The 27,592-nt window shown below is 52.8% G+C and overlaps 2 protein-coding genes and 1 long non-coding RNA gene across 4 annotated transcripts in view; all 3 read right to left on the bottom strand.

Moving 5' to 3' along the window:
* Positions 1 to 1,195: 1,195 nt before the first annotated feature.
* Positions 1,196 to 2,605, bottom strand: LOC134806939 (putative uncharacterized protein FLJ44672). The gene has a single exon (XM_063793184.1). It carries the CDS (start codon positions 2,181 to 2,183, stop codon positions 1,332 to 1,334), a length of 852 nt encoding a protein of 283 aa, XP_063649254.1. The 5' UTR covers positions 2,184 to 2,605; the 3' UTR covers positions 1,196 to 1,331.
* Positions 2,606 to 3,154: 549 nt separating this feature from the next.
* The window catches only part of LOC112207500 (uncharacterized), a 32,753-nt gene continuing 8,315 nt past the window's right edge, over positions 3,155 to 27,592 (bottom strand). Inside the window, exons 3-13 of one of the 2 annotated variants that reach the window (XR_010151063.1) lie at positions 25,096 to 25,290; positions 22,971 to 23,028; positions 22,645 to 22,877; positions 21,677 to 21,867; positions 19,558 to 19,615; positions 10,983 to 11,177; positions 8,858 to 8,915; positions 8,532 to 8,764; positions 7,564 to 7,754; positions 5,445 to 5,502; positions 3,155 to 5,275 (exon numbers count right to left, since the gene is read on the bottom strand). This is a non-coding gene — a long non-coding RNA (uncharacterized LOC112207500). The other variant, XR_010151064.1, reaches the window with a different exon arrangement.
* On the bottom strand, positions 15,309 to 16,717 carry LOC112207984 (putative uncharacterized protein FLJ44672). The gene has a single exon (XM_063793182.1). The coding sequence runs from the start codon at positions 16,294 to 16,296 to the stop codon at positions 15,445 to 15,447; it is 852 nt and encodes a 283-aa protein (XP_063649252.1). The 5' UTR covers positions 16,297 to 16,717; the 3' UTR covers positions 15,309 to 15,444.

Raw genomic sequence — 27,592 nt, 5'->3', positions numbered from 1 at the left:
AACGGCTGCACACAGTCAGGGAACCTGGCTCAGCCTGGCCCAAGCCTTCTCCCACAGGGGGGTACACAGCCTGGACGGCAGGGAAATAGACCGTCAGGCACTACAGGAACTGACACAGGTGGTGTCTGGCACTGCATCATACTCTGGCCCAAAGCCTTCTACTCAGTATGGAGCTCCAGGCCACTTTGCAGCCCCTGGTGAGGGAGGTGACCAGTGGGCAGCCCTGCTGCTGCCCACTTGAGATGCTCATTCCCAGCAGATGGCCAGTGAGGACATGGCGAGTGACGAGGAGCACACGGTCATCCATGAGGAGGAGGGGGTGATGATGTCATGGCTGATGATGGCTTTAGCACCACTGACACTGATCTCAAGTTCAAGGAGTGGGTGACTGACTTGAGAGTGGGGACAACTCTGGGGAGGAGCCAGAGGGCAACAAGGGCTTTGGTGGGAAGGTACTTGCACCTGTCATTCCTTCCTCCTTTACTCCTGCCGCCCCTTGCTGGATCCTGAGCCCCCAGGGTCCCCCGATCCACCTGCAGCTTTTGGCAAAGTCTATGCTCCCACCCTGTCCTCCCCCTACACATACTCGGATGCTTCCTCCTCAACCTTGGCACCCACCTCCTTCTTACTGGGCCCAGGATCCTTCAAAGCCCAGGAGTATGGTCAAGGCAGCAGAGCGGGCCCCCTATGGCCCCTACCCCTGGGGATGGGGACCCACGGACGCCTTCCAAGGCGACCTGTTTCCTCCCAATGGATCCTGCCACCTTCTGGGGCAAGAGACCTGAAAGTGTGGGCAACCTGGAGCTACCAGGCTCCTCAGTCATCAGGGTCCCTCCCAACACTAAGGCTCTCCTAGGCAGGAGCTGGGCTGAGCCACCCGGGGGGCAGAGGGGGGCTGGACTCAGGTGAGTATGGGGGTGGGGGCTCCTGCACTTCGACACAGGCAGCGGGAGGGTTTTCTCCCCATTCCCTCTGCACTCCCACCTTGAGCTATACTTTTTAAGAAAGTGATTCACCCTGCCTTTGCCCCCTTCCCCAGAACAGAACACGTTGATCATGGGCGATATTTTTCATTGTGCCAAAAAGTTGCCATGACCGTCATTAAACCTGTTTAACACCAAATAATCAGTAAAATAAAATAAAAAATTCGGGCTTGGTGCAGAAACTCACCCCAAATAAATCACCTACCAAAATATTTACATAATGGTGGAAATATTCCAAAATTCAATATTTTGGGATTTATACACAAAAGATAAACAAATTAGAGGCCAAGAGGCTGCCGGAAGGGAAAAACGGGGCCTGGGAAGGCCGTTGTGAGGAATGAGCTGGGCCTAAAGAGGCCGCTGGCAGGCGGGAGCTGGGCCTGCCGAAGCGGCCGAGAGGCAGGAGCTTTGGACTCGGGAGGCCGCAATGAGGCAAGGGCTAGCTGGGCATGGAGAGTCCGCTGTGAGTCCGCTGTGAGTCCAGGCCCATGCAGGCCTTCGAGAGGCAGGAGGCCGGGCCTGCAAAGGCCCACTGGAGGTCAAGTTCTGGGCCTGAAGAGGCCACCAAAAGTCAAAAGCGGGGCCTGGGAAGGCCGCCAAGAGCCATGAGCTGGTCTGGGCTGAAAGAGGCCACTGGGAGGCAGGAGGAGCTGGGCCTGGAGAGGCTGACTCGAGGAAGTTTTGCACCTGGAGAGGCCGCCGAGAGGACGGAGCTGGGCCCGGGAAGGCCGACTTGCTGCTCTTCCAGGCCCAATTCCAGGCCGACTTGACGACGACTTGGGCCTGCAGAGGCCGCCGGGAGGCCGGAGCTGGGCCTGGAGAGGCCGACTTCAGGACGATTTGGGCCTGCAGAGGCCGCCGGGAGGCCCAAGCTGGGCCTAGAGGAGCCCACCGACCTTGCCATCGGAGGGCAGGAGCTGAGCCTGGAGAGGCCACCGTGAGGCCTGAGCTGGGCCTGGGGAGCTTGGCTTCGGGAAGTGGTGGGCCTACCAGGGCCGCTGGGAGCTGGGCAGGAGCTGAGTCCAAAGACGTTGTTGGGAGGCCAGAGTCAGGCCTGGAGACACAGCCGGGAGGAAGAGCTGGGCCCGGAGAGGACGCCGGGAGGCTGCAAGTGGCTCTGGAGAGGCCGATTTGAGGAGGCCCGGCCTCAGCCTCCCACATGGCGGCCTCTGCAGGCACAGCTGTTTCTCTTGGCTGCATCTCCCACCTCCCAGGAAACAAGCTTTTTTGGCTCAGTTCCCACCTGCGTTTGTAGACACCGAAGTTTCGGCAACCAAGCTCTTCAGACCCACATCCCGCCTCCCAGTACCTGAACAGTCCCAGCTCCGGCTGGAGAACAGAGTCTGTAGGCCCCGCTGTTGCCTCAGAGGGGTGTCTCCAGGCCCAGCTCTCGCCCCACCGCGACCTCCCAGGCCCAAGTCCCTGCCTGCCTCCCAGCAGCCCACGTGCGACCCTGCTCCTCCCTCACGGTGGCCTGTTGAGGCAGGGGCTCACGCTGACCTCTCTCAGCGTGGGAGGGGCCGGTGTGAGGCAAGGGCTCACACTGACCTCTCTCAGCGTGGGAGGGGCCGGTGTGAGGCAAGGGGCTCACGCTGACCTCTCTCAGCGTGGGAGGGGCCGGTGTGAGGCAAGGGCTCACGCTGACCTCTCTCAGCGTGGGAGGGGCCGGTGTGAGGCAAGGGGCTCACGCTGACCTCTCTCAGCGTGGGAGGGGCCGGTGTGAGGCAAGGGCTCACGCTGACCTCTCTCAGCGTGGGAGGGGCCGGTGTGAGGCAAGGGGCTCACGCTGACCTCTCTCAGCGTGGGAGGGGCCGGTGTGAGGCAAGGGCTCACGCTGACCTCTCTCAGCGTGGGAGGGGCCGGTGTGAGGCAAGGGGCTCACGCTGACCTCTCTCAGCGTGGGAGGGGCCGGTGTGAGGCAAGGGCTCACGCTGACCTCTCTCAGCGTGGGAGGGGCCGGTGTGAGGCAAGGGCTCACGCTGACCTCTCTCAGCGTGGGAGGGGCCGGTGTGACACAAGGGGCTCAGGCTGACCTCTGTCAGCGAGGGAGGGGCCGGTGTGAGGCAAGGGGCTCAGGCTGACCTCTGTCAGCGAGGGAGGGGAGGGTGCGAGGCAAGGGGCTCACGCTGACCTCTCTCAGCGTGGGAGGGGCTGGTGTGAGGCAAGGGCTCACGCTGACCTCTCTCAGCGTGGGAGGGGCCGGTGTGAGGCATGGGGCTCACTCTGACCTCTCTCAGCGTGGGAGGGGCCGGTGTGAGGCAAGGGCTCACGCTGACCTCTCTCACTGTGGGAGGGGGCGGTGTGAGGCATGGGGCTCACTCTGACCTCTCTCAGCGTGGGAGGGGCCGGTGTGAGGCATGGGGCTCACTCTGACCTCTCTCACTGTGGGAGGGGCCGGTGTGAGGCAAGGGCTCACGCTGACCTCTCTCAGCGTGGGAGGGGCTGGTGTGAGGCATGGGGCTCACTCTGACCTCTCTCAGCGTGGGAGGGGCTGGTGTGAGGCATGGGGCTCACTCTGACCTCTCTCAGCGTGGGAGGGGCCGGTGTGAGGCAAGGGCTCACGCTGACCTCTCTCACCGTGGGAGGGGGCGGTGTGAGGCATGGGGCTCGCTCTGACCTCTCTCAGCATGGGAGGGGCCGGTGTGAGGCATGGGGCTCACTCTGACCTCTCTCAGCGTGGGAGGGGCCGGTGTGAGGCAAGGGCTCACGCTGACCTCTCTCAGCGTGGGAGGGGCCGGTGTGAGGCAAGGGCTCACGCTGACCTCTCTCAGCGTGGGAGGGGCCGGTGTGAGGCAAGGGGCTCACGCTGACCTCTCTCAGCGTGGGAGGGGCCGGTGTGAGGCAAGGGCTCACGCTGACCTCTCTCAGCGTGGGAGGGGCCGGTGTGAGGCAAGGGCTCACGCTGACCTCTCTCAGCGTGGGAGGGGCCGGTGTGAGGCATGGGGCTCACTCTGACTTCTCTCAGCGTGGGAGGGGCCGGTGTGAGGCAAGGGCTCACGCTGACCTCTCTCAGCGTGGGAGGGGCCGGTGTGAGGCAAGGGGCTCACGCTGACCTCTCTCAGCGTGGGAGGGGCCGGTGTGAGGCAAGGGCTCAGGCTGACGTCTCTCAGCGTGGGAGGGGCCGGTGTGAGGCAAGGGGCTCACTCTGACCTCTCTCAGCATGGGAGGGGCCGGTGTGAGGCAAGGGCTCACGACCTCTCTCAGCGTGGGAGGGGCCGGTGTGAGGCAAGGGGCTAACGCTGACCTCTCTCAGCGTGGGAGGGGCCGGTGTGAGGCAAGGGCTCACTCTGACCTCTCTCAGCGTGGGAGGGGCCGGTGTGAGGCAAGGGCTCACTCTGACCTCTCTCAGCATGGGAGGGGCCGGTGTGAGGCAAGGGCTCACTCTGACCTCTCTCAGCGTGGGAGGGGCCGGTGTGAGGCAAGGGGCTCACGCTGACCTCTCTCAGCGTGGGAGGGGCCGGTGTGAGGCATGGGGCTCACTCTGACCTCTCTCAGCGTGGGAGGGGCCGGTGTGAGGCAAGGGCTCACGCTGACCTCTCTCAGCGTGGGAGGGGCCGGTGTGAGGCAGGGGCTCATGCCTCTGGGCAGGGTGCCAGAGGCATGGGCATCAACAGGCCACCGTGAGGGAGGAGCTGGGCCGCACGCGGGCTGCTGGGAGGCAGGCAGGGACTTGGCCCTGAGAGGCTGCCGTGGGGTCAAGAGCTGGGCCTGGAGAGGCCCCTGGGAGGCAAGAGCGGGGACCTGCATAGGCTGTTCTCCAACCATTGCTGGGCCCGTACAGGCCACCGGGCGGCAGGAATTAGGCCCAAAGAACTTGGCTGGAGAAAGTTCGGGGCCCACAAAGGCGGTTGGGAGCTGGGCAGGAGTTGAGCCAAAAGAGCTTGCTTACTTGCTGGGAGGCACGGCCGGGAGATGCCAACTTCAGGACAACTTGGGCCTGCAGAGGTCGCCGGGAGGCCCAAGCTTGGCGTGGAGGAGCCCACCGACCGGAGACCATTTGGGGCCTGCAGGTGCCATCGGAGGGCAGGAGCTCATCCTGGAGAGGCCACCGTGAGGCCTGACCTGGGCCTGGGGAGCTTGGCTTGAGGAAGCTGTGGGCTGTGGATATTGGATATATCCAATATCCGATGGAGCTGTGCCTGTGGAGGCTGTTGTGAGGCAGTAGCCTCATCTGCGGAGACTGCCGTGACGTAGGGTATGGGCCTAAATAGGCCATTGTGAGTCATGAGCTTGGTCTGTAGAGACTGACTGGAGAAAGTTCTGGGCCTGGAGAGGCTGCCGGGAGGTAGGAGCTGGGCCAAAAGATGTAAGCACACTTACATTTATTAGGGACTTTATTTCCATTATTACAATATATAATAATATATTTAACATTAATATATTTAACATATTAATATATATAATAAAAATATATATATTTATTATATATCCAATATATAATAAAATAATTATAGAACTCACCATAATGTCGAATCAGTGGGCGTGTTAAGCTTGTTTTCCTGAAACTGGATGGTCCCACCTGAGCGTGATGGGAGAAAGTGACAGATCAATAGGTATTAGATTCTCATAAGGACAGCGCAACCTAGATCCCTCACATGCACGGTTCACAACAGGGTGCGTTCTCCTATGAGAATCTAATGCTGCTGCTCATCTGAGAAGGCGGAGCTCAGGCGGGAATGTGAGCAAAGGGGAGTGGCTGTAAATACAGACGAAGCTTCCCTCACTCCCTCACTCGACACCACTCACCTCCTGCTGTGTGGCTCCCTACGGCTCCATGGCTCAGGGGTTGGGGACCCCTGCTCAAGTGCATCCAAAGCGACCCTTCCCAAAACAGTCTTCACAGTGGTCAAGGGCAGCAACCACTTAGCTCCCAAGGCATGTGCCTCAGCTGGCATTTCATCACAATCAACAGTAAGAGGTAGCTTGAGTCACTGTGAGGTCACCTACTGGAAATCACCAGCATCCCATTTCCCACTGGCAAAGAGCTCAGCACTGCCCCCTGGGAAACCAAACCTATGCCCAAATCCCATCTGTGTGGGTTTACCTCCTGGGACCCTTCCTAACATATTAGTCAGAGTCCAATCAGGAAGCATAAACCACTCAAAAGTTTAAAGTGGTAAAATTTAATATGGAGAATTATTCATTATAACAGGTGAACAGCACAATGAGAGATTGGCTAGCACAAAGTAAAGAGAACTCTAGAGAATATGGGACTAGCCCAGGCCAGGCATGGTGGCTCATGCCTGAAATTCCAGCCATTTGAGAAGCTAATGCAGGAGGATTGCTTAAGGCCAGGAGCTAGAGACCGGTCTGGACAACACAGTGAGACCCTGTCTCTATCCAAAAGAAGAAAAAAGTTAGCTGGGAGTGGTGGTGCACACTTGTAGTCCCAGCTACTCGGAATGCTGAAGTTTGAGCCTGGGAGGTCAAGGCTGCAGCGAGGCATGATTATGCCGCTACAGTCCAGCCTGGTGACAGAGCAAGACCCTGTCTCAAAGAACAAAACAACAACAACCATTTACAGACAGAAAAGAAATAGAGCTAATAAGCTGAGGAAAGATGTTGAAATGTGACAAGTAGAGTAACATGAGGTCTTTTGTCTATTTAAAATAATCAAACAAAAAATGACTTACTAAATTATAATACCCTGTGCTGGCAAAGGTGCAGTGAAATGGGCACTTTCTTATACTATGAGGGGTGTTTAAATTGTGTATAAGCCTTCCCGGGTAAAGCCTGTCAATTTTTTAAAATAATGGAGACAGGGTCTCACCATACTGCCATACTGCCTCCTCCAACTCTTGGCCTCAAGCAATCCTCCTCTCTTAGCCTCCCAAAGTGCTAAGATTATAGCTGGGAGGCACCCAAAACCCTGTCGATTTACATCAAGGGTAATGAGAATGTCCATTCACCATGACTCACAGTAATCTTACTTCTGGGGAGACAATTCAATCCAAACAAAAGGTCATCTGTACACACACAGTAAAAATCTGGGAGTAACTGAAGACAGAGTTGCTAAGTGAAATAAGAAACAGTTCTAAGAAATTAAACTATGGTATCAGTAGGCACCTGGTAAAAGGTCAGTTGATGTTAGCTGCTACTTTTTTGTTGTTTTGAGACGGGGTCTCACTCTGTCACCCAGGCTGGAGTGCAGAGGCCTGATCATGACTCACTGCAGTCTCAGCCTCCCTGGGCTCAAGTGATCCTCCCACCTCAGCCTCCCAAGTAGCTGGGACTACAGGAACATGCCACCACACTAGGCTAATTCATGTGTTTTTCTGTAGGGATGGTGACTCCCCCTGCGTTTCCAAGGCCTATCGCAAACTCTTGGCCTCAAGCCATCCTCCTGCCTCAGCCTCCCAAAGTGTTGCGATTACCAGTGTGAGCCACCACACCTGGCCAGCTGCTACTTTTAGCAATATTATTATTATTCCACTCAATTAAAAATTATTATTTTCAAGGCTATGCAACAGTATGTATCCTACAGCGTAATTGTAAAAACATATACAGTCGTCGTCCCTCAGTATACAGAATCAGTTCCAGCCCCCCATCTCTGCATATACCAAAATCCATGCTTACTCACGTTTCGCTGTCACCCCTCTGGAATCCACGTATACGAAAATTCCAAATATTAGTTGGGCATAGTGGCAAGCACCTGTAGTCTCAGCCACGTGGGAGGTTGAGGTAGGAGGATCGCTTCAGCCTGGAAGGTTGAGGCTGCAGTCAGCTGCGATAGCGCTGCTACACTCCAGCCTTGGACAACAGAGGGAGACCCTGTCTCAGAAAAAAAAAATAAATAAATAAAACAGGTTAGAAACTGTAATGAGGTCTGCTGGGCAAAATTCCATATAAGCAAAGTATAAATTAATAAAGCAAATCGTGATAAATTAGTACGATTGACTTTCTGGAGTTTCTGACAATAAAAGTAAGGAAAATGCAGAACACAAAGACAGAGAGTAAAAAGAGAAATTAGGAAAGCATTCTACATGTTGAATAGGAAGACACTGGCCATGTTCGTGCAGCGGCAGTATGTCGTGACATGACATACCTTGGAGAGAAGTTAACAGATGAGGAAGTTGATAAAAATCATCAGAGAAGCAAAATACTGGTAGCGACACTCAAGTAAACTACGAAATTTCCATAACTTATGTCAGCAAAGTGGGAATACTGTACAGTGCGTGTTGAAGTTCCTATACAACATTGTTTACCTGCCTTTTGTTTGTTTGTAAGGAATGTATATACTAAAAGTTCTTCTTGCTGTCAAAAGAATATGTGTGAATAAGTCATTTTAACTTATTCTTCTGTTTTTCTTTTATCTTCCTGCCATCATCCCACAGCCTTACTTTAGAAATTTCTTTTTTAGAAAATTGAACAAGTGCTCCTTGTGGTGGCAAATACCTCGAGGATGGGAGGCAGGGGTGGAAGGGTCACTTGAGGCCATTAGTTTGAAACCAGCCTGGCCAACAAAGTGAGACCCCATGTCTACAAAACAATTTAAAAATTACCCAAGTATCATCATGTATACCTACAGTCCCAGCTACCTCAACTTACGGAGAAAGTTCAGGGCCTGGAGAGAAGGCTGGGAGGCAGGAGCTGGGTCTAAAGAGGCCATTGTAACGATGGAGCTGTGCCTGTGGAGGCTGTTGTCAGGCAGTAGCCTCATCTGAGGAGACTGCCGTGACGTAGGGTATGGGCCTAAATAGGCCATTGTGAGTCATGAGCTTGGTCTGTAGAGACTGACTGGAGAAAGTTCTGGGCCTGGAGAGGCTGCCGGGAGGTAGGAGCTGGGCCAAAAGATGTAAGCACATTTACATTTATTAGGCACTTTATTTCCATTATTACACTGTAATATATAATAAAATAATTATAGAACTCACCATAATGTCAAATCAGTGGGCGTGTTAAGCTTGTTTTCCTGAAACTGGATGGTCCCACCTGAGCGTGATGGGAGAAAGTGACAGATCAATAGGTATTAGACTCTCATAAGGACAGCGCAACCTAGATCCCTCACATGCACGGTTCACAACAGGGTGCGTTCTCCTATGAGAATCTAATGCTGCTGCTCATCTGAGAAGGCGGAGCTCAGGCGGGAATGTGAGCAAAGGGGAGTGCCTGTAAATACAGACGAAGCTTCCCTCACTCCCTCACTCGACACCACTCACCTCCTGCTGTGTGGCTCCTTACGACTCCATGGCTCAGGGGTTGGGGACCCCTGCTCAAGTGCATCCAAAGCGACCCTTCCCAAAACAGTCTTCACAGTGGTCAAGGGCAGAAACCACTTAGCTCCCAAGGCATGTGCCTCAGCTGGCATTTTGTCACAATCAACAGTAAGTGGTAGCTTGAGTCACTGTGAGGTCACCTACTGGAAATCACCAGCATCCCATTTCCCACTGGCAAAGAGCTCAGCACTGCCCCCTGGGAAACCAAACCTATGCCCAAATCCCATCTGTGTGGGTTTACCTCCTGGGACCCTTCCTAACATATTAGTCAGAGTCCAATCAGGAAGCATAAACCACTCAAAAGTTTAAAGTGGTAAAATTTAATACAGAGAATTATTCATTATAACAGGTGAACAGCACAATGAGAGATTGGCTAGCACAAAGTAAAGAGAACTCTAGAGAATATGGGACTAGCCCAGGCCAGGCATGGTGGCTCATGCCTGAAATTCCAGCCATTTGAGAAGCTAATGCAGGAAGATTGCTTAAGGCCAGGAGCTAGAGACCGGTCTGGACAACACAGCGAGACCCTGTCTCTATCCAAAAAAAAAGAAAAAAGTTAGCTGGGAGTGGTGGTGCACACTTGTAGTCCCAGCTACTCGGAATGCTGAAGTTTGAGCCTGGGAGGTCAAGGCTGCAGCGAGGCATGATTATGCCGCTACAGTCCAGCCTGGTGACAGAGCAAGACCCTGTCTCAAAGAACAAAACAACAACAACAACCATTTACAGACAGAAAAGAGATAGAGCTAATAAGCTAAGGAAAGATGTTGAAATGTGACAAGTAAAGTAACATGAGGTCTTTTATCTATTTAAAATAATCAAACAAAAAATGACTTACTAAATTATAATACCCTGTGCTGGCAAAGGTGCAGTGAAATGGGCACTTTCTTATACTATGAGGGGTGTTTAAATTGTGTATAAGCCTTCCCGGGTAAAGCCTGTCAATTTTTTAAAATAGTGGAGACAGGGTCTCACCATACTGCCATACTGCCTCCTCCAACTCTTGGCCTCAAGCAATCCTCCTCTCTTGGCCTCCCAAAGTGCTAAGATTATAGCTGGGAGGCACTCAAAACCCTGTCAACTTACATCAAGGGTAATGAGAATGTCCATTCACCATGACTCACAGTAATCTTACTTCTGGGGAGACAATTCAATCTAAACAAAAGGTCATCTGGACACACACAGTAAAAATCTGGGAGTAACTGAAGACAGAGTTGCTAAGTGAAATAAGAAACAGTTCTAAGAAATTAAACTATGGTATCAATAGGCACCTGGTATAAAAGTTCAGTTGATGTTAGTGGCTACTTTTTTGTTGTTTTGAGACAGGGTCTCACTCTGTCACCCAGGCTGGAGTGCAGAGGCCTGATCATGACTCACTGCAGTCTCAGCCTCCCTGGGCTCAAGTGATCCTCCCACCTCAGCCTCCCAAGTAGCTGGGTCTACAGGAACATGCCACCACACTAGGCTAATTCATGTGTTTTTCTGTAGGGATGGTGACTCCCCCTGCGTTTCCAAGGCCTATCGCAAACTCTTGGCCTCAAGCCATCCTCCTGCCTCAGCCTCCCAAAGTGTTGCGATGACCAGTGTGAGCCACCACACCTGGCCAGCTGCTACTTTTAGCAATATTATTATTATTATTCCACTCAGTTAAAAATTATTATTTTCAAGGCTATGCAACAGAATGTATCCTACAGCGTAATTGTAAAAACATATACAGTCGTCGTCCCTCAGTATACAGAATTAGTTCCAGCACCCCATCTCTGCATATACCAAAATCCATGCTTACTCACGGTTCGCTGTCACCCCTCTGGAATCCACGTATATGAAAATTCCAAATATTAGTTGGGCATAGTGGCAAGCACCTGTAGTCTCAGCCACGTGGGAGGTTGAGGTAGGAGGATCGCTTCAGCCTGGAAGGTTGAGGCTGCAGTCAGCTGCAATAGCATTACTACACTCCAGCCTTGGACAACAGAGGGAGACCCTGTCTCAGAAAAAAAACAAAATAAAACAGGTTAGAAATGGTAATCTAACCCTAACCCTAACGTCTTAACCCTAACCTTAACCCTAACCCTAACCGTTCACTAACCCTAAACCTAACACAAAACCCTAACCCTAACCCCTAACTCCTAACCCCTACACTAACCCTAACCCCTAACCCCTAACACTAACACCAAACCCTAACCCTAACCCTACCCCTAACCCTACCCCTAACCCTACCCCTAACCCCTAACCCTAACCCTAACCCTAAACACTAACCCTAACCCTAACCAAAAACCCTAACCCTAACCCTAAACCGTAACCCCTAACCCTAACCCCTAACCCGAACCCAAACCACAACCCCAACCAGAACCCAAACCCGAAGCCTAACCCTAAGCAATAACCCTAACCTTAACCCTAAACGCTAACACCTAACCCCTAACCCGAACCCTAACCCTAACCCTAACTCTAACCAATAACCCTAACCCTAACCCTAACCCTAACACCCTAACCCTAACACCCTAACCCTAACCCTAACCCTAACCCTAAAACCCTAACCCTAACCCTAACCATAACCCTAACACTAACCCTAACCCTAACCCTAACCCTAACCCTAACCCTAACTCCTAACCCCTACACTAACCCTAACCCCTAACCCCTAACACTAACACCAAACCCTAACCCTAACCCTACCCCTAACCCTACCCCTAACCCTACCCCTAACCCCTAACCCTAACCCTAACCCTAAACCCTAACCCTAACCCTAACCAAAAACCCTAACCCTAACCCTAAACCGTAACCCCTAACCCTAACCCCTAACCCGAACCCAAACCACAACCCCAACCAGAACCCAAACCCGAAGCCTAACCCTAAGCAATAACCCTAACCTTAACCCTAAACGCTAACACCTAACCCCTAACCCGAACCCTAACCCTAACCCTAACTCTAACCAATAACCCTAACCCGAACCCTAACCCTAACACCCTAACCCTAACACCCTAACCCTAACCCTAACCCTAACCCTAAAACCCTAACCCTAACCTTAAAACCCTAACCCTAACCCTAACCCTAACCCCTAACCCTAACCCTAACCCTAACCCTAGTGAGCCGAGACCACACATTGCACTCCAGCCTGGGTGACAGAGCATGACTCTGTCTCAAAAAAAAAGAAAAGAAAAGGAAAAAAAGACAGAGAAAAGAAAGCCAACAAGACACCATTAGGCAAACCATTGTCAGTTTATGGGAGTTTGGGAAGGAAAGTAGAGAAAGGAGAAGAAAGTTTATTTAAAGAATGGCTGAAAACTGCCTAAATCATGGGAAAGATTTAGACATCTAAATCCATGAAGCTTAAAGATTCCTAAAGAGGTTCAAACCAAATAGATACTCACCAAGTCACAATATAATCAAATAGTCAAAAGTTAAAGAAACTTTGCAGGTCAGGACAGAATCGAATACTACATTCAAAGTGCTGAAAGAAAAAAACTGCCAGCAACTAATACTATGTCTGACAAAGCTGTCCTTCAGAAAGAAAAAACAAATAACGTGCTTCCTCGACAAACAAAGCTGAGGGCATTCAGGACCACTAGGTCTACCTTAAAAAAATACTTAACGGAGTTTTTCAAGTAAAAATGAATGAAGTTGGGAGCAGTGGCTCATGCCTGTAATCCCATTTTGGGAGGCTGAGGTGGGTGGATCACCTGAGGTCGGGAGGTCAAGACCAGCCTGGCCAACATGGCAAAACCCCACCTCCAGTAAAAATACAAAAAATTAGCCAGGTATGAAGGCCACTGAGATCGTGCCACTGCACTCCAGCCTGGGTGACAAGAGTCAAACTACATTTCAAAAACAAAAACCAAAACAAACAAAACAAAACTTGAGGGCTGGCCTTCTGCTCCTCTCCAACCCCCCCTTCTCTGGGCCCAAGCCACCTTGGCTAAGGAGGGGGCGAGTTGTGAGCCCCTGCCAGGAACCCCCTGCCCGGACCAAGTACTCGGCCCCCAGGCCTGCGTTCAGTGAGGCCTCCCGTGGCGTCAGCATGTTCGTGTGGAGGAATGTGGAAGGTCACTCTGTGGCCATGTTCCCCTGGTACTCCATCCCCTTCCTCACCCCTCCCTGCAGCCACACGAGGCCCAGCAACCTGCCAGTCACTCAGTGGCCTCCAACCAGAGAAAACAACCTGCCAAGTTGGCAGCTGTTGCTCATGAGCATCCACCAGGTGGGACAGGGAGTGTTGACCCTGGGCGGCCCCCTGGAGCCACCTGCCCTGAAAGCCCAGGGCCCGCAACCCCACACACTTTGGGGGTGGTGGAACCTGGTGAAAGCTCACCTCCCACCACGGAGGAGCCCTGGGCCCCTCAGGGGAGTCCCTGCTGGACAGTGAGACAGAGAATGACCATGATGATGCTTTCCTCTCCATCATGTCTCCTGACACCCAGTTGCCTCTACCACTCAGATGATGTCAGGCCCAGTCCCTCAGTGCCCTGCGCAAGGAACAGGACTCATCTTCTGAGAAGGATGGACGCAGCCCCAACAAATGGGACAAGGACCACATCCGGTGGCCCATGAGTGGCGGTCATGATCTTCAGCAAGCGGCACCAGGCCCTGGCAGGGCGCACCAGGGTCACTCCAACCAGGATATCCGGACCGTCAGCCAGATGCTGAGCGAGCGGTGGTACACCCTGGGGCCCAATGGGACGCAGAAATACCACGACCTGGCCTTCCAGGTGAAGGTGGCCCACTTGCAACAAGGACCGAAAGAAGTCCAGCTCAGAGGCCAAGCCCACAAGCCAGGGGCTAGCAGGAGTGTAACAAGGGCTCGTGGGAGCGGAGCATATCAGAGACGGGCACTGCCACTGCCCCTGGGGTGTCCTCTGAACTCCTGTCAGTTGCAACCTAAACACTCCAGAGCTCGGATACCAAGGAGCAGCTTCTGTGGGGCAGAACGGCTGCACACAGTCAGGGAACCTGGCTCAGCCTGGCCCAAGCCTTCTCCCACAGGGGGGTACACAGCCTGGACGGCAGGGAAATAGACCGTCAGGCACTACAGGAACTGACACAGGTGGTGTCTGGCACTGCATCATACTCTGGCCCAAAGCCTTCTACTCAGTATGGAGCTCCAGGCCACTTTGCAGCCCCTGGTGAGGGAGGTGACCAGTGGGCAGCCCTGCTGCTGCCCACTTGAGATGCTCATTCCCAGCAGATGGCCAGTGAGGACATGGCGAGTGACGAGGAGCACACGGTCATCCATGAGGAGGAGGGGGTGATGATGTCATGGCTGATGATGGCTTTAGCACCACTGACACTGATCTCAAGTTCAAGGAGTGGGTGACTGACTTGAGAGTGGGGACAACTCTGGGGAGGAGCCAGAGGGCAACAAGGGCTTTGGTGGGAAGGTACTTGCACCTGTCATTCCTTCCTCCTTTACTCCTGCCGCCCCTTGCTGGATCCTGAGCCCCCAGGGTCCCCCGATCCACCTGCAGCTTTTGGCAAAGTCTATGCTCCCACCCTGTCCTCCCCCTACACATACTCGGATGCTTCCTCCTCAACCTTGGCACCCACCTCCTTCTTACTGGGCCCAGGATCCTTCAAAGCCCAGGAGTATGGTCAAGGCAGCAGAGCGGGCCCCCTATGGCCCCTACCCCTGGGGATGGGGACCCACGGACGCCTTCCAAGGCGACCTGTTTCCTCCCAATGGATCCTGCCACCTTCTGGGGCAAGAGACCTGAAAGTGTGGGCAACCTGGAGCTACCAGGCTCCTCAGTCATCAGGGTCCCTCCCAACACTAAGGCTCTCCTAGGCAGGAGCTGGGCTGAGCCACCCGGGGGGCAGAGGGGGGCTGGACTCAGGTGAGTATGGGGGTGGGGGCTCCTGCACTTCGACACAGGCAGCGGGAGGGTTTTCTCCCCATTCCCTCTGCACTCCCACCTTGAGCTATACTTTTTAAGAAAGTGATTCACCCTGCCTTTGCCCCCTTCCCCAGAACAGAACACGTTGATCATGGGCGATATTTTTCATTGTGCCAAAAAGTTGCCATGACCGTCATTAAACCTGTTTAACACCAAATAATCAGTAAAATAAAATAAAAAATTCGGGCTTGGTGCAGAAACTCACCCCAAATAAATCACCTACCAAAATATTTACATAATGGTGGAAATATTCCAAAATTCAATATTTTGGGATTTATACACAAAAGATAAACAAATTAGAGGCCAAGAGGCTGCCGGAAGGGAAAAACGGGGCCTGGGAAGGCCGTTGTGAGGAATGAGCTGGGCCTAAAGAGGCCGCTGGCAGGCGGGAGCTGGGCCTGCCGAAGCGGCCGAGAGGCAGGAGCTTTGGACTCGGGAGGCCGCAATGAGGCAAGGGCTAGCTGGGCATGGAGAGTCCGCTGTGAGTCCGCTGTGAGTCCAGGCCCATGCAGGCCTTCGAGAGGCAGGAGGCCGGGCCTGCAAAGGCCCACTGGAGGTCAAGTTCTGGGCCTGAAGAGGCCACCAAAAGTCAAAAGCGGGGCCTGGGAAGGCCGCCAAGAGCCATGAGCTGGTCTGGGCTGAAAGAGGCCACTGGGAGGCAGGAGGAGCTGGGCCTGGAGAGGCTGACTCGAGGAAGTTTTGCACCTGGAGAGGCCGCCGAGAGGACGGAGCTGGGCCCGGGAAGGCCGACTTGCTGCTCTTCCAGGCCCAATTCCAGGCCGACTTGACGACGACTTGGGCCTGCAGAGGCCGCCGGGAGGCCGGAGCTGGGCCTGGAGAGGCCGACTTCAGGACGATTTGGGCCTGCAGAGGCCGCCGGGAGGCCCAAGCTGGGCCTAGAGGAGCCCACCGACCTTGCCATCGGAGGGCAGGAGCTGAGCCTGGAGAGGCCACCGTGAGGCCTGAGCTGGGCCTGGGGAGCTTGGCTTCGGGAAGTGGTGGGCCTACCAGGGCCGCTGGGAGCTGGGCAGGAGCTGAGTCCAAAGACGTTGTTGGGAGGCCAGAGTCAGGCCTGGAGACACAGCCGGGAGGAAGAGCTGGGCCCGGAGAGGACGCCGGGAGGCTGCAAGTGGCTCTGGAGAGGCCGATTTGAGGAGGCCCGGCCTCAGCCTCCCACATGGCGGCCTCTGCAGGCACAGCTGTTTCTCTTGGCTGCATCTCCCACCTCCCAGGAAACAAGCTTTTTTGGCTCAGTTCCCACCTGCGTTTGTAGACACCGAAGTTTCGGCAACCAAGCTCTTCAGACCCACATCCCGCCTCCCAGTACCTGAACAGTCCCAGCTCCGGCTGGAGAACAGAGTCTGTAGGCCCCGCTGTTGCCTCAGAGGGGTGTCTCCAGGCCCAGCTCTCGCCCCACCGCGACCTCCCAGGCCCAAGTCCCTGCCTGCCTCCCAGCAGCCCACGTGCGACCCTGCTCCTCCCTCACGGTGGCCTGTTGAGGCAGGGGCTCACGCTGACCTCTCTCAGCGTGGGAGGGGCCGGTGTGAGGCAAGGGCTCACACTGACCTCTCTCAGCGTGGGAGGGGCCGGTGTGAGGCAAGGGGCTCACGCTGACCTCTCTCAGCGTGGGAGGGGCCGGTGTGAGGCAAGGGCTCACGCTGACCTCTCTCAGCGTGGGAGGGGCCGGTGTGAGGCAAGGGGCTCACGCTGACCTCTCTCAGCGTGGGAGGGGCCGGTGTGAGGCAAGGGCTCACGCTGACCTCTCTCAGCGTGGGAGGGGCCGGTGTGAGGCAAGGGGCTCACGCTGACCTCTCTCAGCGTGGGAGGGGCCGGTGTGAGGCAAGGGCTCACGCTGACCTCTCTCAGCGTGGGAGGGGCCGGTGTGAGGCAAGGGGCTCACGCTGACCTCTCTCAGCGTGGGAGGGGCCGGTGTGAGGCAAGGGCTCACGCTGACCTCTCTCAGCGTGGGAGGGGCCGGTGTGAGGCAAGGGCTCACGCTGACCTCTCTCAGCGTGGGAGGGGCCGGTGTGACACAAGGGGCTCAGGCTGACCTCTGTCAGCGAGGGAGGGGCCGGTGTGAGGCAAGGGGCTCAGGCTGACCTCTGTCAGCGAGGGAGGGGAGGGTGCGAGGCAAGGGGCTCACGCTGACCTCTCTCAGCGTGGGAGGGGCTGGTGTGAGGCAAGGGCTCACGCTGACCTCTCTCAGCGTGGGAGGGGCCGGTGTGAGGCATGGGGCTCACTCTGACCTCTCTCAGCGTGGGAGGGGCCGGTGTGAGGCAAGGGCTCACGCTGACCTCTCTCACTGTGGGAGGGGGCGGTGTGAGGCATGGGGCTCACTCTGACCTCTCTCAGCGTGGGAGGGGCCGGTGTGAGGCATGGGGCTCACTCTGACCTCTCTCACTGTGGGAGGGGCCGGTGTGAGGCAAGGGCTCACGCTGACCTCTCTCAGCGTGGGAGGGGCTGGTGTGAGGCATGGGGCTCACTCTGACCTCTCTCAGCGTGGGAGGGGCTGGTGTGAGGCATGGGGCTCACTCTGACCTCTCTCAGCGTGGGAGGGGCCGGTGTGAGGCAAGGGCTCACGCTGACCTCTCTCACCGTGGGAGGGGGCGGTGTGAGGCATGGGGCTCGCTCTGACCTCTCTCAGCATGGGAGGGGCCGGTGTGAGGCATGGGGCTCACTCTGACCTCTCTCAGCGTGGGAGGGGCCGGTGTGAGGCAAGGGCTCACGCTGACCTCTCTCAGCGTGGGAGGGGCCGGTGTGAGGCAAGGGCTCACGCTGACCTCTCTCAGCGTGGGAGGGGCCGGTGTGAGGCAAGGGGCTCACGCTGACCTCTCTCAGCGTGGGAGGGGCCGGTGTGAGGCAAGGGCTCACGCTGACCTCTCTCAGCGTGGGAGGGGCCGGTGTGAGGCAAGGGCTCACGCTGACCTCTCTCAGCGTGGGAGGGGCCGGTGTGAGGCATGGGGCTCACTCTGACTTCTCTCAGCGTGGGAGGGGCCGGTGTGAGGCAAGGGCTCACGCTGACCTCTCTCAGCGTGGGAGGGGCCGGTGTGAGGCAAGGGGCTCACGCTGACCTCTCTCAGCGTGGGAGGGGCCGGTGTGAGGCAAGGGCTCAGGCTGACGTCTCTCAGCGTGGGAGGGGCCGGTGTGAGGCAAGGGGCTCACTCTGACCTCTCTCAGCATGGGAGGGGCCGGTGTGAGGCAAGGGCTCACGACCTCTCTCAGCGTGGGAGGGGCCGGTGTGAGGCAAGGGGCTAACGCTGACCTCTCTCAGCGTGGGAGGGGCCGGTGTGAGGCAAGGGCTCACTCTGACCTCTCTCAGCGTGGGAGGGGCCGGTGTGAGGCAAGGGCTCACTCTGACCTCTCTCAGCATGGGAGGGGCCGGTGTGAGGCAAGGGCTCACTCTGACCTCTCTCAGCGTGGGAGGGGCCGGTGTGAGGCAAGGGGCTCACGCTGACCTCTCTCAGCGTGGGAGGGGCCGGTGTGAGGCATGGGGCTCACTCTGACCTCTCTCAGCGTGGGAGGGGCCGGTGTGAGGCAAGGGCTCACGCTGACCTCTCTCAGCGTGGGAGGGGCCGGTGTGAGGCAGGGGCTCATGCCTCTGGGCAGGGTGCCAGAGGCATGGGCATCAACAGGCCACCGTGAGGGAGGAGCTGGGCCGCACGCGGGCTGCTGGGAGGCAGGCAGGGACTTGGCCCTGAGAGGCTGCCGTGGGGTCAAGAGCTGGGCCTGGAGAGGCCCCTGGGAGGCAAGAGCGGGGACCTGCATAGGCTGTTCTCCAACCATTGCTGGGCCCGTACAGGCCACCGGGCGGCAGGAATTAGGCCCAAAGAACTTGGCTGGAGAAAGTTCGGGGCCCACAAAGGCGGTTGGGAGCTGGGCAGGAGTTGAGCCAAAAGAGCTTGCTTACTTGCTGGGAGGCACGGCCGGGAGATGCCAACTTCAGGACAACTTGGGCCTGCAGAGGTCGCCGGGAGGCCCAAGCTTGGCGTGGAGGAGCCCACCGACCGGAGACCATTTGGGGCCTGCAGGTGCCATCGGAGGGCAGGAGCTCATCCTGGAGAGGCCACCGTGAGGCCTGACCTGGGCCTGGGGAGCTTGGCTTGAGGAAGCTGTGGGCTGTGGATATTGGATATATCCAATATCCGATGGAGCTGTGCCTGTGGAGGCTGTTGTGAGGCAGTAGCCTCATCTGCGGAGACTGCCGTGACGTAGGGTATGGGCCTAAATAGGCCATTGTGAGTCATGAGCTTGGTCTGTAGAGACTGACTGGAGAAAGTTCTGGGCCTGGAGAGGCTGCCGGGAGGTAGGAGCTGGGCCAAAAGATGTAAGCACACTTACATTTATTAGGGACTTTATTTCCATTATTACAATATATAATAATATATTTAACATTAATATATTTAACATATTAATATATATAATAAAAATATATATATTTATTATATATCCAATATATAATAAAATAATTATAGAACTCACCATAATGTCGAATCAGTGGGCGTGTTAAGCTTGTTTTCCTGAAACTGGATGGTCCCACCTGAGCGTGATGGGAGAAAGTGACAGATCAATAGGTATTAGATTCTCATAAGGACAGCGCAACCTAGATCCCTCACATGCACGGTTCACAACAGGGTGCGTTCTCCTATGAGAATCTAATGCTGCTGCTCATCTGAGAAGGCGGAGCTCAGGCGGGAATGTGAGCAAAGGGGAGTGGCTGTAAATACAGACGAAGCTTCCCTCACTCCCTCACTCGACACCACTCACCTCCTGCTGTGTGGCTCCCTACGGCTCCATGGCTCAGGGGTTGGGGACCCCTGCTCAAGTGCATCCAAAGCGACCCTTCCCAAAACAGTCTTCACAGTGGTCAAGGGCAGCAACCACTTAGCTCCCAAGGCATGTGCCTCAGCTGGCATTTCATCACAATCAACAGTAAGAGGTAGCTTGAGTCACTGTGAGGTCACCTACTGGAAATCACCAGCATCCCATTTCCCACTGGCAAAGAGCTCAGCACTGCCCCCTGGGAAACCAAACCTATGCCCAAATCCCATCTGTGTGGGTTTACCTCCTGGGACCCTTCCTAACATATTAGTCAGAGTCCAATCAGGAAGCATAAACCACTCAAAAGTTTAAAGTGGTAAAATTTAATATGGAGAATTATTCATTATAACAGGTGAACAGCACAATGAGAGATTGGCTAGCACAAAGTAAAGAGAACTCTAGAGAATATGGGACTAGCCCAGGCCAGGCATGGTGGCTCATGCCTGAAATTCCAGCCATTTGAGAAGCTAATGCAGGAGGATTGCTTAAGGCCAGGAGCTAGAGACCGGTCTGGACAACACAGTGAGACCCTGTCTCTATCCAAAAGAAGAAAAAAGTTAGCTGGGAGTGGTGGTGCACACTTGTAGTCCCAGCTACTCGGAATGCTGAAGTTTGAGCCTGGGAGGTCAAGGCTGCAGCGAGGCATGATTATGCCGCTACAGTCCAGCCTGGTGACAGAGCAAGACCCTGTCTCAAAGAACAAAACAACAACAACCATTTACAGACAGAAAAGAAATAGAGCTAATAAGCTGAGGAAAGATGTTGAAATGTGACAAGTAGAGTAACATGAGGTCTTTTGTCTATTTAAAATAATCAAACAAAAAATGACTTACTAAATTATAATACCCTGTGCTGGCAAAGGTGCAGTGAAATGGGCACTTTCTTATACTATGAGGGGTGTTTAAATTGTGTATAAGCCTTCCCGGGTAAAGCCTGTCAATTTTTTAAAATAATGGAGACAGGGTCTCACCATACTGCCATACTGCCTCCTCCAACTCTTGGCCTCAAGCAATCCTCCTCTCTTAGCCTCCCAAAGTGCTAAGATTATAGCTGGGAGGCACCCAAAACCCTGTCGATTTACATCAAGGGTAATGAGAATGTCCATTCACCATGACTCACAGTAATCTTACTTCTGGGGAGACAATTCAATCCAAACAAAAGGTCATCTGTACACACACAGTAAAAATCTGGGAGTAACTGAAGACAGAGTTGCTAAGTGAAATAAGAAACAGTTCTAAGAAATTAAACTATGGTATCAGTAGGCACCTGGTAAAAGGTCAGTTGATGTTAGCTGCTACTTTTTTGTTGTTTTGAGACGGGGTCTCACTCTGTCACCCAGGCTGGAGTGCAGAGGCCTGATCATGACTCACTGCAGTCTCAGCCTCCCTGGGCTCAAGTGATCCTCCCACCTCAGCCTCCCAAGTAGCTGGGACTACAGGAACATGCCACCACACTAGGCTAATTCATGTGTTTTTCTGTAGGGATGGTGACTCCCCCTGCGTTTCCAAGGCCTATCGCAAACTCTTGGCCTCAAGCCATCCTCCTGCCTCAGCCTCCCAAAGTGTTGCGATTACCAGTGTGAGCCACCACACCTGGCCAGCTGCTACTTTTAGCAATATTATTATTATTCCACTCAATTAAAAATTATTATTTTCAAGGCTATGCAACAGTATGTATCCTACAGCGTAATTGTAAAAACATATACAGTCGTCGTCCCTCAGTATACAGAATCAGTTCCAGCCCCCCATCTCTGCATATACCAAAATCCATGCTTACTCACGTTTCGCTGTCACCCCTCTGGAATCCACGTATACGAAAATTCCAAATATTAGTTGGGCATAGTGGCAAGCACCTGTAGTCTCAGCCACGTGGGAGGTTGAGGTAGGAGGATCGCTTCAGCCTGGAAGGTTGAGGCTGCAGTCAGCTGCGATAGCGCTGCTACACTCCAGCCTTGGACAACAGAGGGAGACCCTGTCTCAGAAAAAAAAAATAAATAAATAAAACAGGTTAGAAACTGTAATGAGGTCTGCTGGGCAAAATTCCATATAAGCAAAGTATAAATTAATAAAGCAAATCGTGATAAATTAGTACGATTGACTTTCTGGAGTTTCTGACAATAAAAGTAAGGAAAATGCAGAACACAAAGACAGAGAGTAAAAAGAGAAATTAGGAAAGCATTCTACATGTTGAATAGGAAGACACTGGCCATGTTCGTGCAGCGGCAGTATGTCGTGACATGACATACCTTGGAGAGAAGTTAACAGATGAGGAAGTTGATAAAAATCATCAGAGAAGCAAAATACTGGTAGCGACACTCAAGTAAACTACGAAATTTCCATAACTTATGTCAGCAAAGTGGGAATACTGTACAGTGCGTGTTGAAGTTCCTATACAACATTGTTTACCTGCCTTTTGTTTGTTTGTAAGGAATGTATATACTAAAAGTTCTTCTTGCTGTCAAAAGAATATGTGTGAATAAGTCATTTTAACTTATTCTTCTGTTTTTCTTTTATCTTCCTGCCATCATCCCACAGCCTTACTTTAGAAATTTCTTTTTTAGAAAATTGAACAAGTGCTCCTTGTGGTGGCAAATACCTCGAGGATGGGAGGCAGGGGTGGAAGGGTCACTTGAGGCCATTAGTTTGAAACCAGCCTGGCCAACAAAGTGAGACCCCATGTCTACAAAACAATTTAAAAATTACCCAAGTATCATCATGTATACCTACAGTCCCAGCTACCTCAACTTACGGAGAAAGTTCAGGGCCTGGAGAGAAGGCTGGGAGGCAGGAGCTGGGTCTAAAGAGGCCATTGTAACGATGGAGCTGTGCCTGTGGAGGCTGTTGTCAGGCAGTAGCCTCATCTGAGGAGACTGCCGTGACGTAGGGTATGGGCCTAAATAGGCCATTGTGAGTCATGAGCTTGGTCTGTAGAGACTGACTGGAGAAAGTTCTGGGCCTGGAGAGGCTGCCGGGAGGTAGGAGCTGGGCCAAAAGATGTAAGCACATTTACATTTATTAGGCACTTTATTTCCATTATTACACTGTAATATATAATAAAATAATTATAGAACTCACCATAATGTCAAATCAGTGGGCGTGTTAAGCTTGTTTTCCTGAAACTGGATGGTCCCACCTGAGCGTGATGGGAGAAAGTGACAGATCAATAGGTATTAGACTCTCATAAGGACAGCGCAACCTAGATCCCTCACATGCACGGTTCACAACAGGGTGCGTTCTCCTATGAGAATCTAATGCTGCTGCTCATCTGAGAAGGCGGAGCTCAGGCGGGAATGTGAGCAAAGGGGAGTGCCTGTAAATACAGACGAAGCTTCCCTCACTCCCTCACTCGACACCACTCACCTCCTGCTGTGTGGCTCCTTACGACTCCATGGCTCAGGGGTTGGGGACCCCTGCTCAAGTGCATCCAAAGCGACCCTTCCCAAAACAGTCTTCACAGTGGTCAAGGGCAGAAACCACTTAGCTCCCAAGGCATGTGCCTCAGCTGGCATTTTGTCACAATCAACAGTAAGTGGTAGCTTGAGTCACTGTGAGGTCACCTACTGGAAATCACCAGCATCCCATTTCCCACTGGCAAAGAGCTCAGCACTGCCCCCTGGGAAACCAAACCTATGCCCAAATCCCATCTGTGTGGGTTTACCTCCTGGGACCCTTCCTAACATATTAGTCAGAGTCCAATCAGGAAGCATAAACCACTCAAAAGTTTAAAGTGGTAAAATTTAATACAGAGAATTATTCATTATAACAGGTGAACAGCACAATGAGAGATTGGCTAGCACAAAGTAAAGAGAACTCTAGAGAATATGGGACTAGCCCAGGCCAGGCATGGTGGCTCATGCCTGAAATTCCAGCCATTTGAGAAGCTAATGCAGGAAGATTGCTTAAGGCCAGGAGCTAGAGACCGGTCTGGACAACACAGCGAGACCCTGTCTCTATCCAAAAAAAAAGAAAAAAGTTAGCTGGGAGTGGTGGTGCACACTTGTAGTCCCAGCTACTCGGAATGCTGAAGTTTGAGCCTGGGAGGTCAAGGCTGCAGCGAGGCATGATTATGCCGCTACAGTCCAGCCTGGTGACAGAGCAAGACCCTGTCTCAAAGAACAAAACAACAACAACAACCATTTACAGACAGAAAAGAGATAGAGCTAATAAGCTAAGGAAAGATGTTGAAATGTGACAAGTAAAGTAACATGAGGTCTTTTATCTATTTAAAATAATCAAACAAAAAATGACTTACTAAATTATAATACCCTGTGCTGGCAAAGGTGCAGTGAAATGGGCACTTTCTTATACTATGAGGGGTGTTTAAATTGTGTATAAGCCTTCCCGGGTAAAGCCTGTCAATTTTTTAAAATAGTGGAGACAGGGTCTCACCATACTGCCATACTGCCTCCTCCAACTCTTGGCCTCAAGCAATCCTCCTCTCTTGGCCTCCCAAAGTGCTAAGATTATAGCTGGGAGGCACTCAAAACCCTGTCAACTTACATCAAGGGTAATGAGAATGTCCATTCACCATGACTCACAGTAATCTTACTTCTGGGGAGACAATTCAATCTAAACAAAAGGTCATCTGGACACACACAGTAAAAATCTGGGAGTAACTGAAGACAGAGTTGCTAAGTGAAATAAGAAACAGTTCTAAGAAATTAAACTATGGTATCAATAGGCACCTGGTATAAAAGTTCAGTTGATGTTAGTGGCTACTTTTTTGTTGTTTTGAGACAGGGTCTCACTCTGTCACCCAGGCTGGAGTGCAGAGGCCTGATCATGACTCACTGCAGTCTCAGCCTCCCTGGGCTCAAGTGATCCTCCCACCTCAGCCTCCCAAGTAGCTGGGTCTACAGGAACATGCCACCACACTAGGCTAATTCATGTGTTTTTCTGTAGGGATGGTGACTCCCCCTGCGTTTCCAAGGCCTATCGCAAACTCTTGGCCTCAAGCCATCCTCCTGCCTCAGCCTCCCAAAGTGTTGCGATGACCAGTGTGAGCCACCACACCTGGCCAGCTGCTACTTTTAGCAATATTATTATTATTATTCCACTCAGTTAAAAATTATTATTTTCAAGGCTATGCAACAGAATGTATCCTACAGCGTAATTGTAAAAACATATACAGTCGTCGTCCCTCAGTATACAGAATTAGTTCCAGCACCCCATCTCTGCATATACCAAAATCCATGCTTACTCACGGTTCGCTGTCACCCCTCTGGAATCCACGTATATGAAAATTCCAAATATTAGTTGGGCATAGTGGCAAGCACCTGTAGTCTCAGCCACGTGGGAGGTTGAGGTAGGAGGATCGCTTCAGCCTGGAAGGTTGAGGCTGCAGTCAGCTGCAATAGCATTACTACACTCCAGCCTTGGACAACAGAGGGAGACCCTGTCTCAGAAAAAAAACAAAATAAAACAGGTTAGAAATGGTAATCTAACCCTAACCCTAACGTCTTAACCCTAACCTTAACCCTAACCCTAACCGTTCACTAACCCTAAACCTAACACAAAACCCTAACCCTAACCCCTAACTCCTAACCCCTACACTAACCCTAACCCCTAACCCCTAACACTAACACCAAACCCTAACCCTAACCCTACCCCTAACCCTACCCCTAACCCTACCCCTAACCCCTAACCCTAACCCTAACCCTAAACACTAACCCTAACCCTAACCAAAAACCCTAACCCTAACCCTAAACCGTAACCCCTAACCCTAACCCCTAACCCGAACCCAAACCACAACCCCAACCAGAACCCAAACCCGAAGCCTAACCCTAAGCAATAACCCTAACCTTAACCCTAAACGCTAACACCTAACCCCTAACCCGAACCCTAACCCTAACCCTAACTCTAACCAATAACCCTAACCCTAACCCTAACCCTAACACCCTAACCCTAACACCCTAACCCTAACCCTAACCCTAACCCTAAAACCCTAACCCTAACCCTAACCATAACCCTAACACTAACCCTAACCCTAACCCTAACCCTAACCCTAACCCTAACTCCTAACCCCTACACTAACCCTAACCCCTAACCCCTAACACTAACACCAAACCCTAACCCTAACCCTACCCCTAACCCTACCCCTAACCCTACCCCTAACCCCTAACCCTAACCCTAACCCTAAACCCTAACCCTAACCCTAACCAAAAACCCTAACCCTAACCCTAAACCGTAACCCCTAACCCTAACCCCTAACCCGAACCCAAACCACAACCCCAACCAGAACCCAAACCCGAAGCCTAACCCTAAGCAATAACCCTAACCTTAACCCTAAACGCTAACACCTAACCCCTAACCCGAACCCTAACCCTAACCCTAACTCTAACCAATAACCCTAACCCGAACCCTAACCCTAACACCCTAACCCTAACACCCTAACCCTAACCCTAACCCTAACCCTAAAACCCTAACCCTAACCTTAAAACCCTAACCCTAACCCTAACCCTAACCCCTAACCCTAACCCTAACCCTAACCCTAGTGAGCCGAGACCACACATTGCACTCCAGCCTGGGTGACAGAGCATGACTCTGTCTCAAAAAAAAAGAAAAGAAAAGGAAAAAAAGACAGAGAAAAGAAAGCCAACAAGACACCATTAGGCAAACCATTGTCAGTTTATGGGAGTTTGGGAAGGAAAGTAGAGAAAGGAGAAGAAAGTTTATTTAAAGAATGGCTGAAAACTGCCTAAATCATGGGAAAGATTTAGACATCTAAATCCATGAAGCTTAAAGATTCCTAAAGAGGTTCAAACCAAATAGATACTCACCAAGTCACAATATAATCAAATAGTCAAAAGTTAAAGAAACTTTGCAGGTCAGGACAGAATCGAATACTACATTCAAAGTGCTGAAAGAAAAAAACTGCCAGCAACTAATACTATGTCTGACAAAGCTGTCCTTCAGAAAGAAAAAACAAATAACGTGCTTCCTCGACAAACAAAGCTGAGGGCATTCAGGACCACTAGGTCTACCTTAAAAAAATACTTAACGGAGTTTTTCAAGTAAAAATGAATGAAGTTGGGAGCAGTGGCTCATGCCTGTAATCCCATTTTGGGAGGCTGAGGTGGGTGGATCACCTGAGGTCGGGAGGTCAAGACCAGCCTGGCCAACATGGCAAAACCCCACCTCCAGTAAAAATACAAAAAATTAGCCAGGTATGAAGGCCACTGAGATCGTGCCACTGCACTCCAGCCTGGGTGACAAGAGTCAAACTACATTTCAAAAACAAAAACCAAAACAAACAAAACAAAACTTGAGGGCTGGCCTTCTGCTCCTCTCCAACCCCCCCTTCTCTGGGCCCAAGCCACCTTGGCTAAGGAGGGGGCGAGTTGTGAGCCCCTGCCAGGAACCCCCTGCCCGGACCAAGTACTCGGCCCCCAGGCCTGCGTTCAGTGAGGCCTCCCGTGGCGTCAGCATGTTCGTGTGGAGGAATGTGGAAGGTCACTCTGTGGCCATGTTCCCCTGGTACTCCATCCCCTTCCTCACCCCTCCCTGCAGCCACACGAGGCCCAGCAACCTGCCAGTCACTCAGTGGCCTCCAACCAGAGAAAACAACCTGCCAAGTTGGCAGCTGTTGCTCATGAGCATCCACCAGGTGGGACAGGGAGTGTTGACCCTGGGCGGCCCCCTGGAGCCACCTGCCCTGAAAGCCCAGGGCCCGCAACCCCACACACTTTGGGGGTGGT

This window comes from Pan troglodytes, chromosome 15 (assembly GCF_028858775.2).
Source record: "Pan troglodytes isolate AG18354 chromosome 15, NHGRI_mPanTro3-v2.0_pri, whole genome shotgun sequence".
NCBI lineage: Eukaryota > Metazoa > Chordata > Mammalia > Primates > Hominidae > Pan > Pan troglodytes.
Note: the sequence above shows the minus strand (reverse complement) of the source record. Positions and strands in the feature narration are given on the sequence as shown.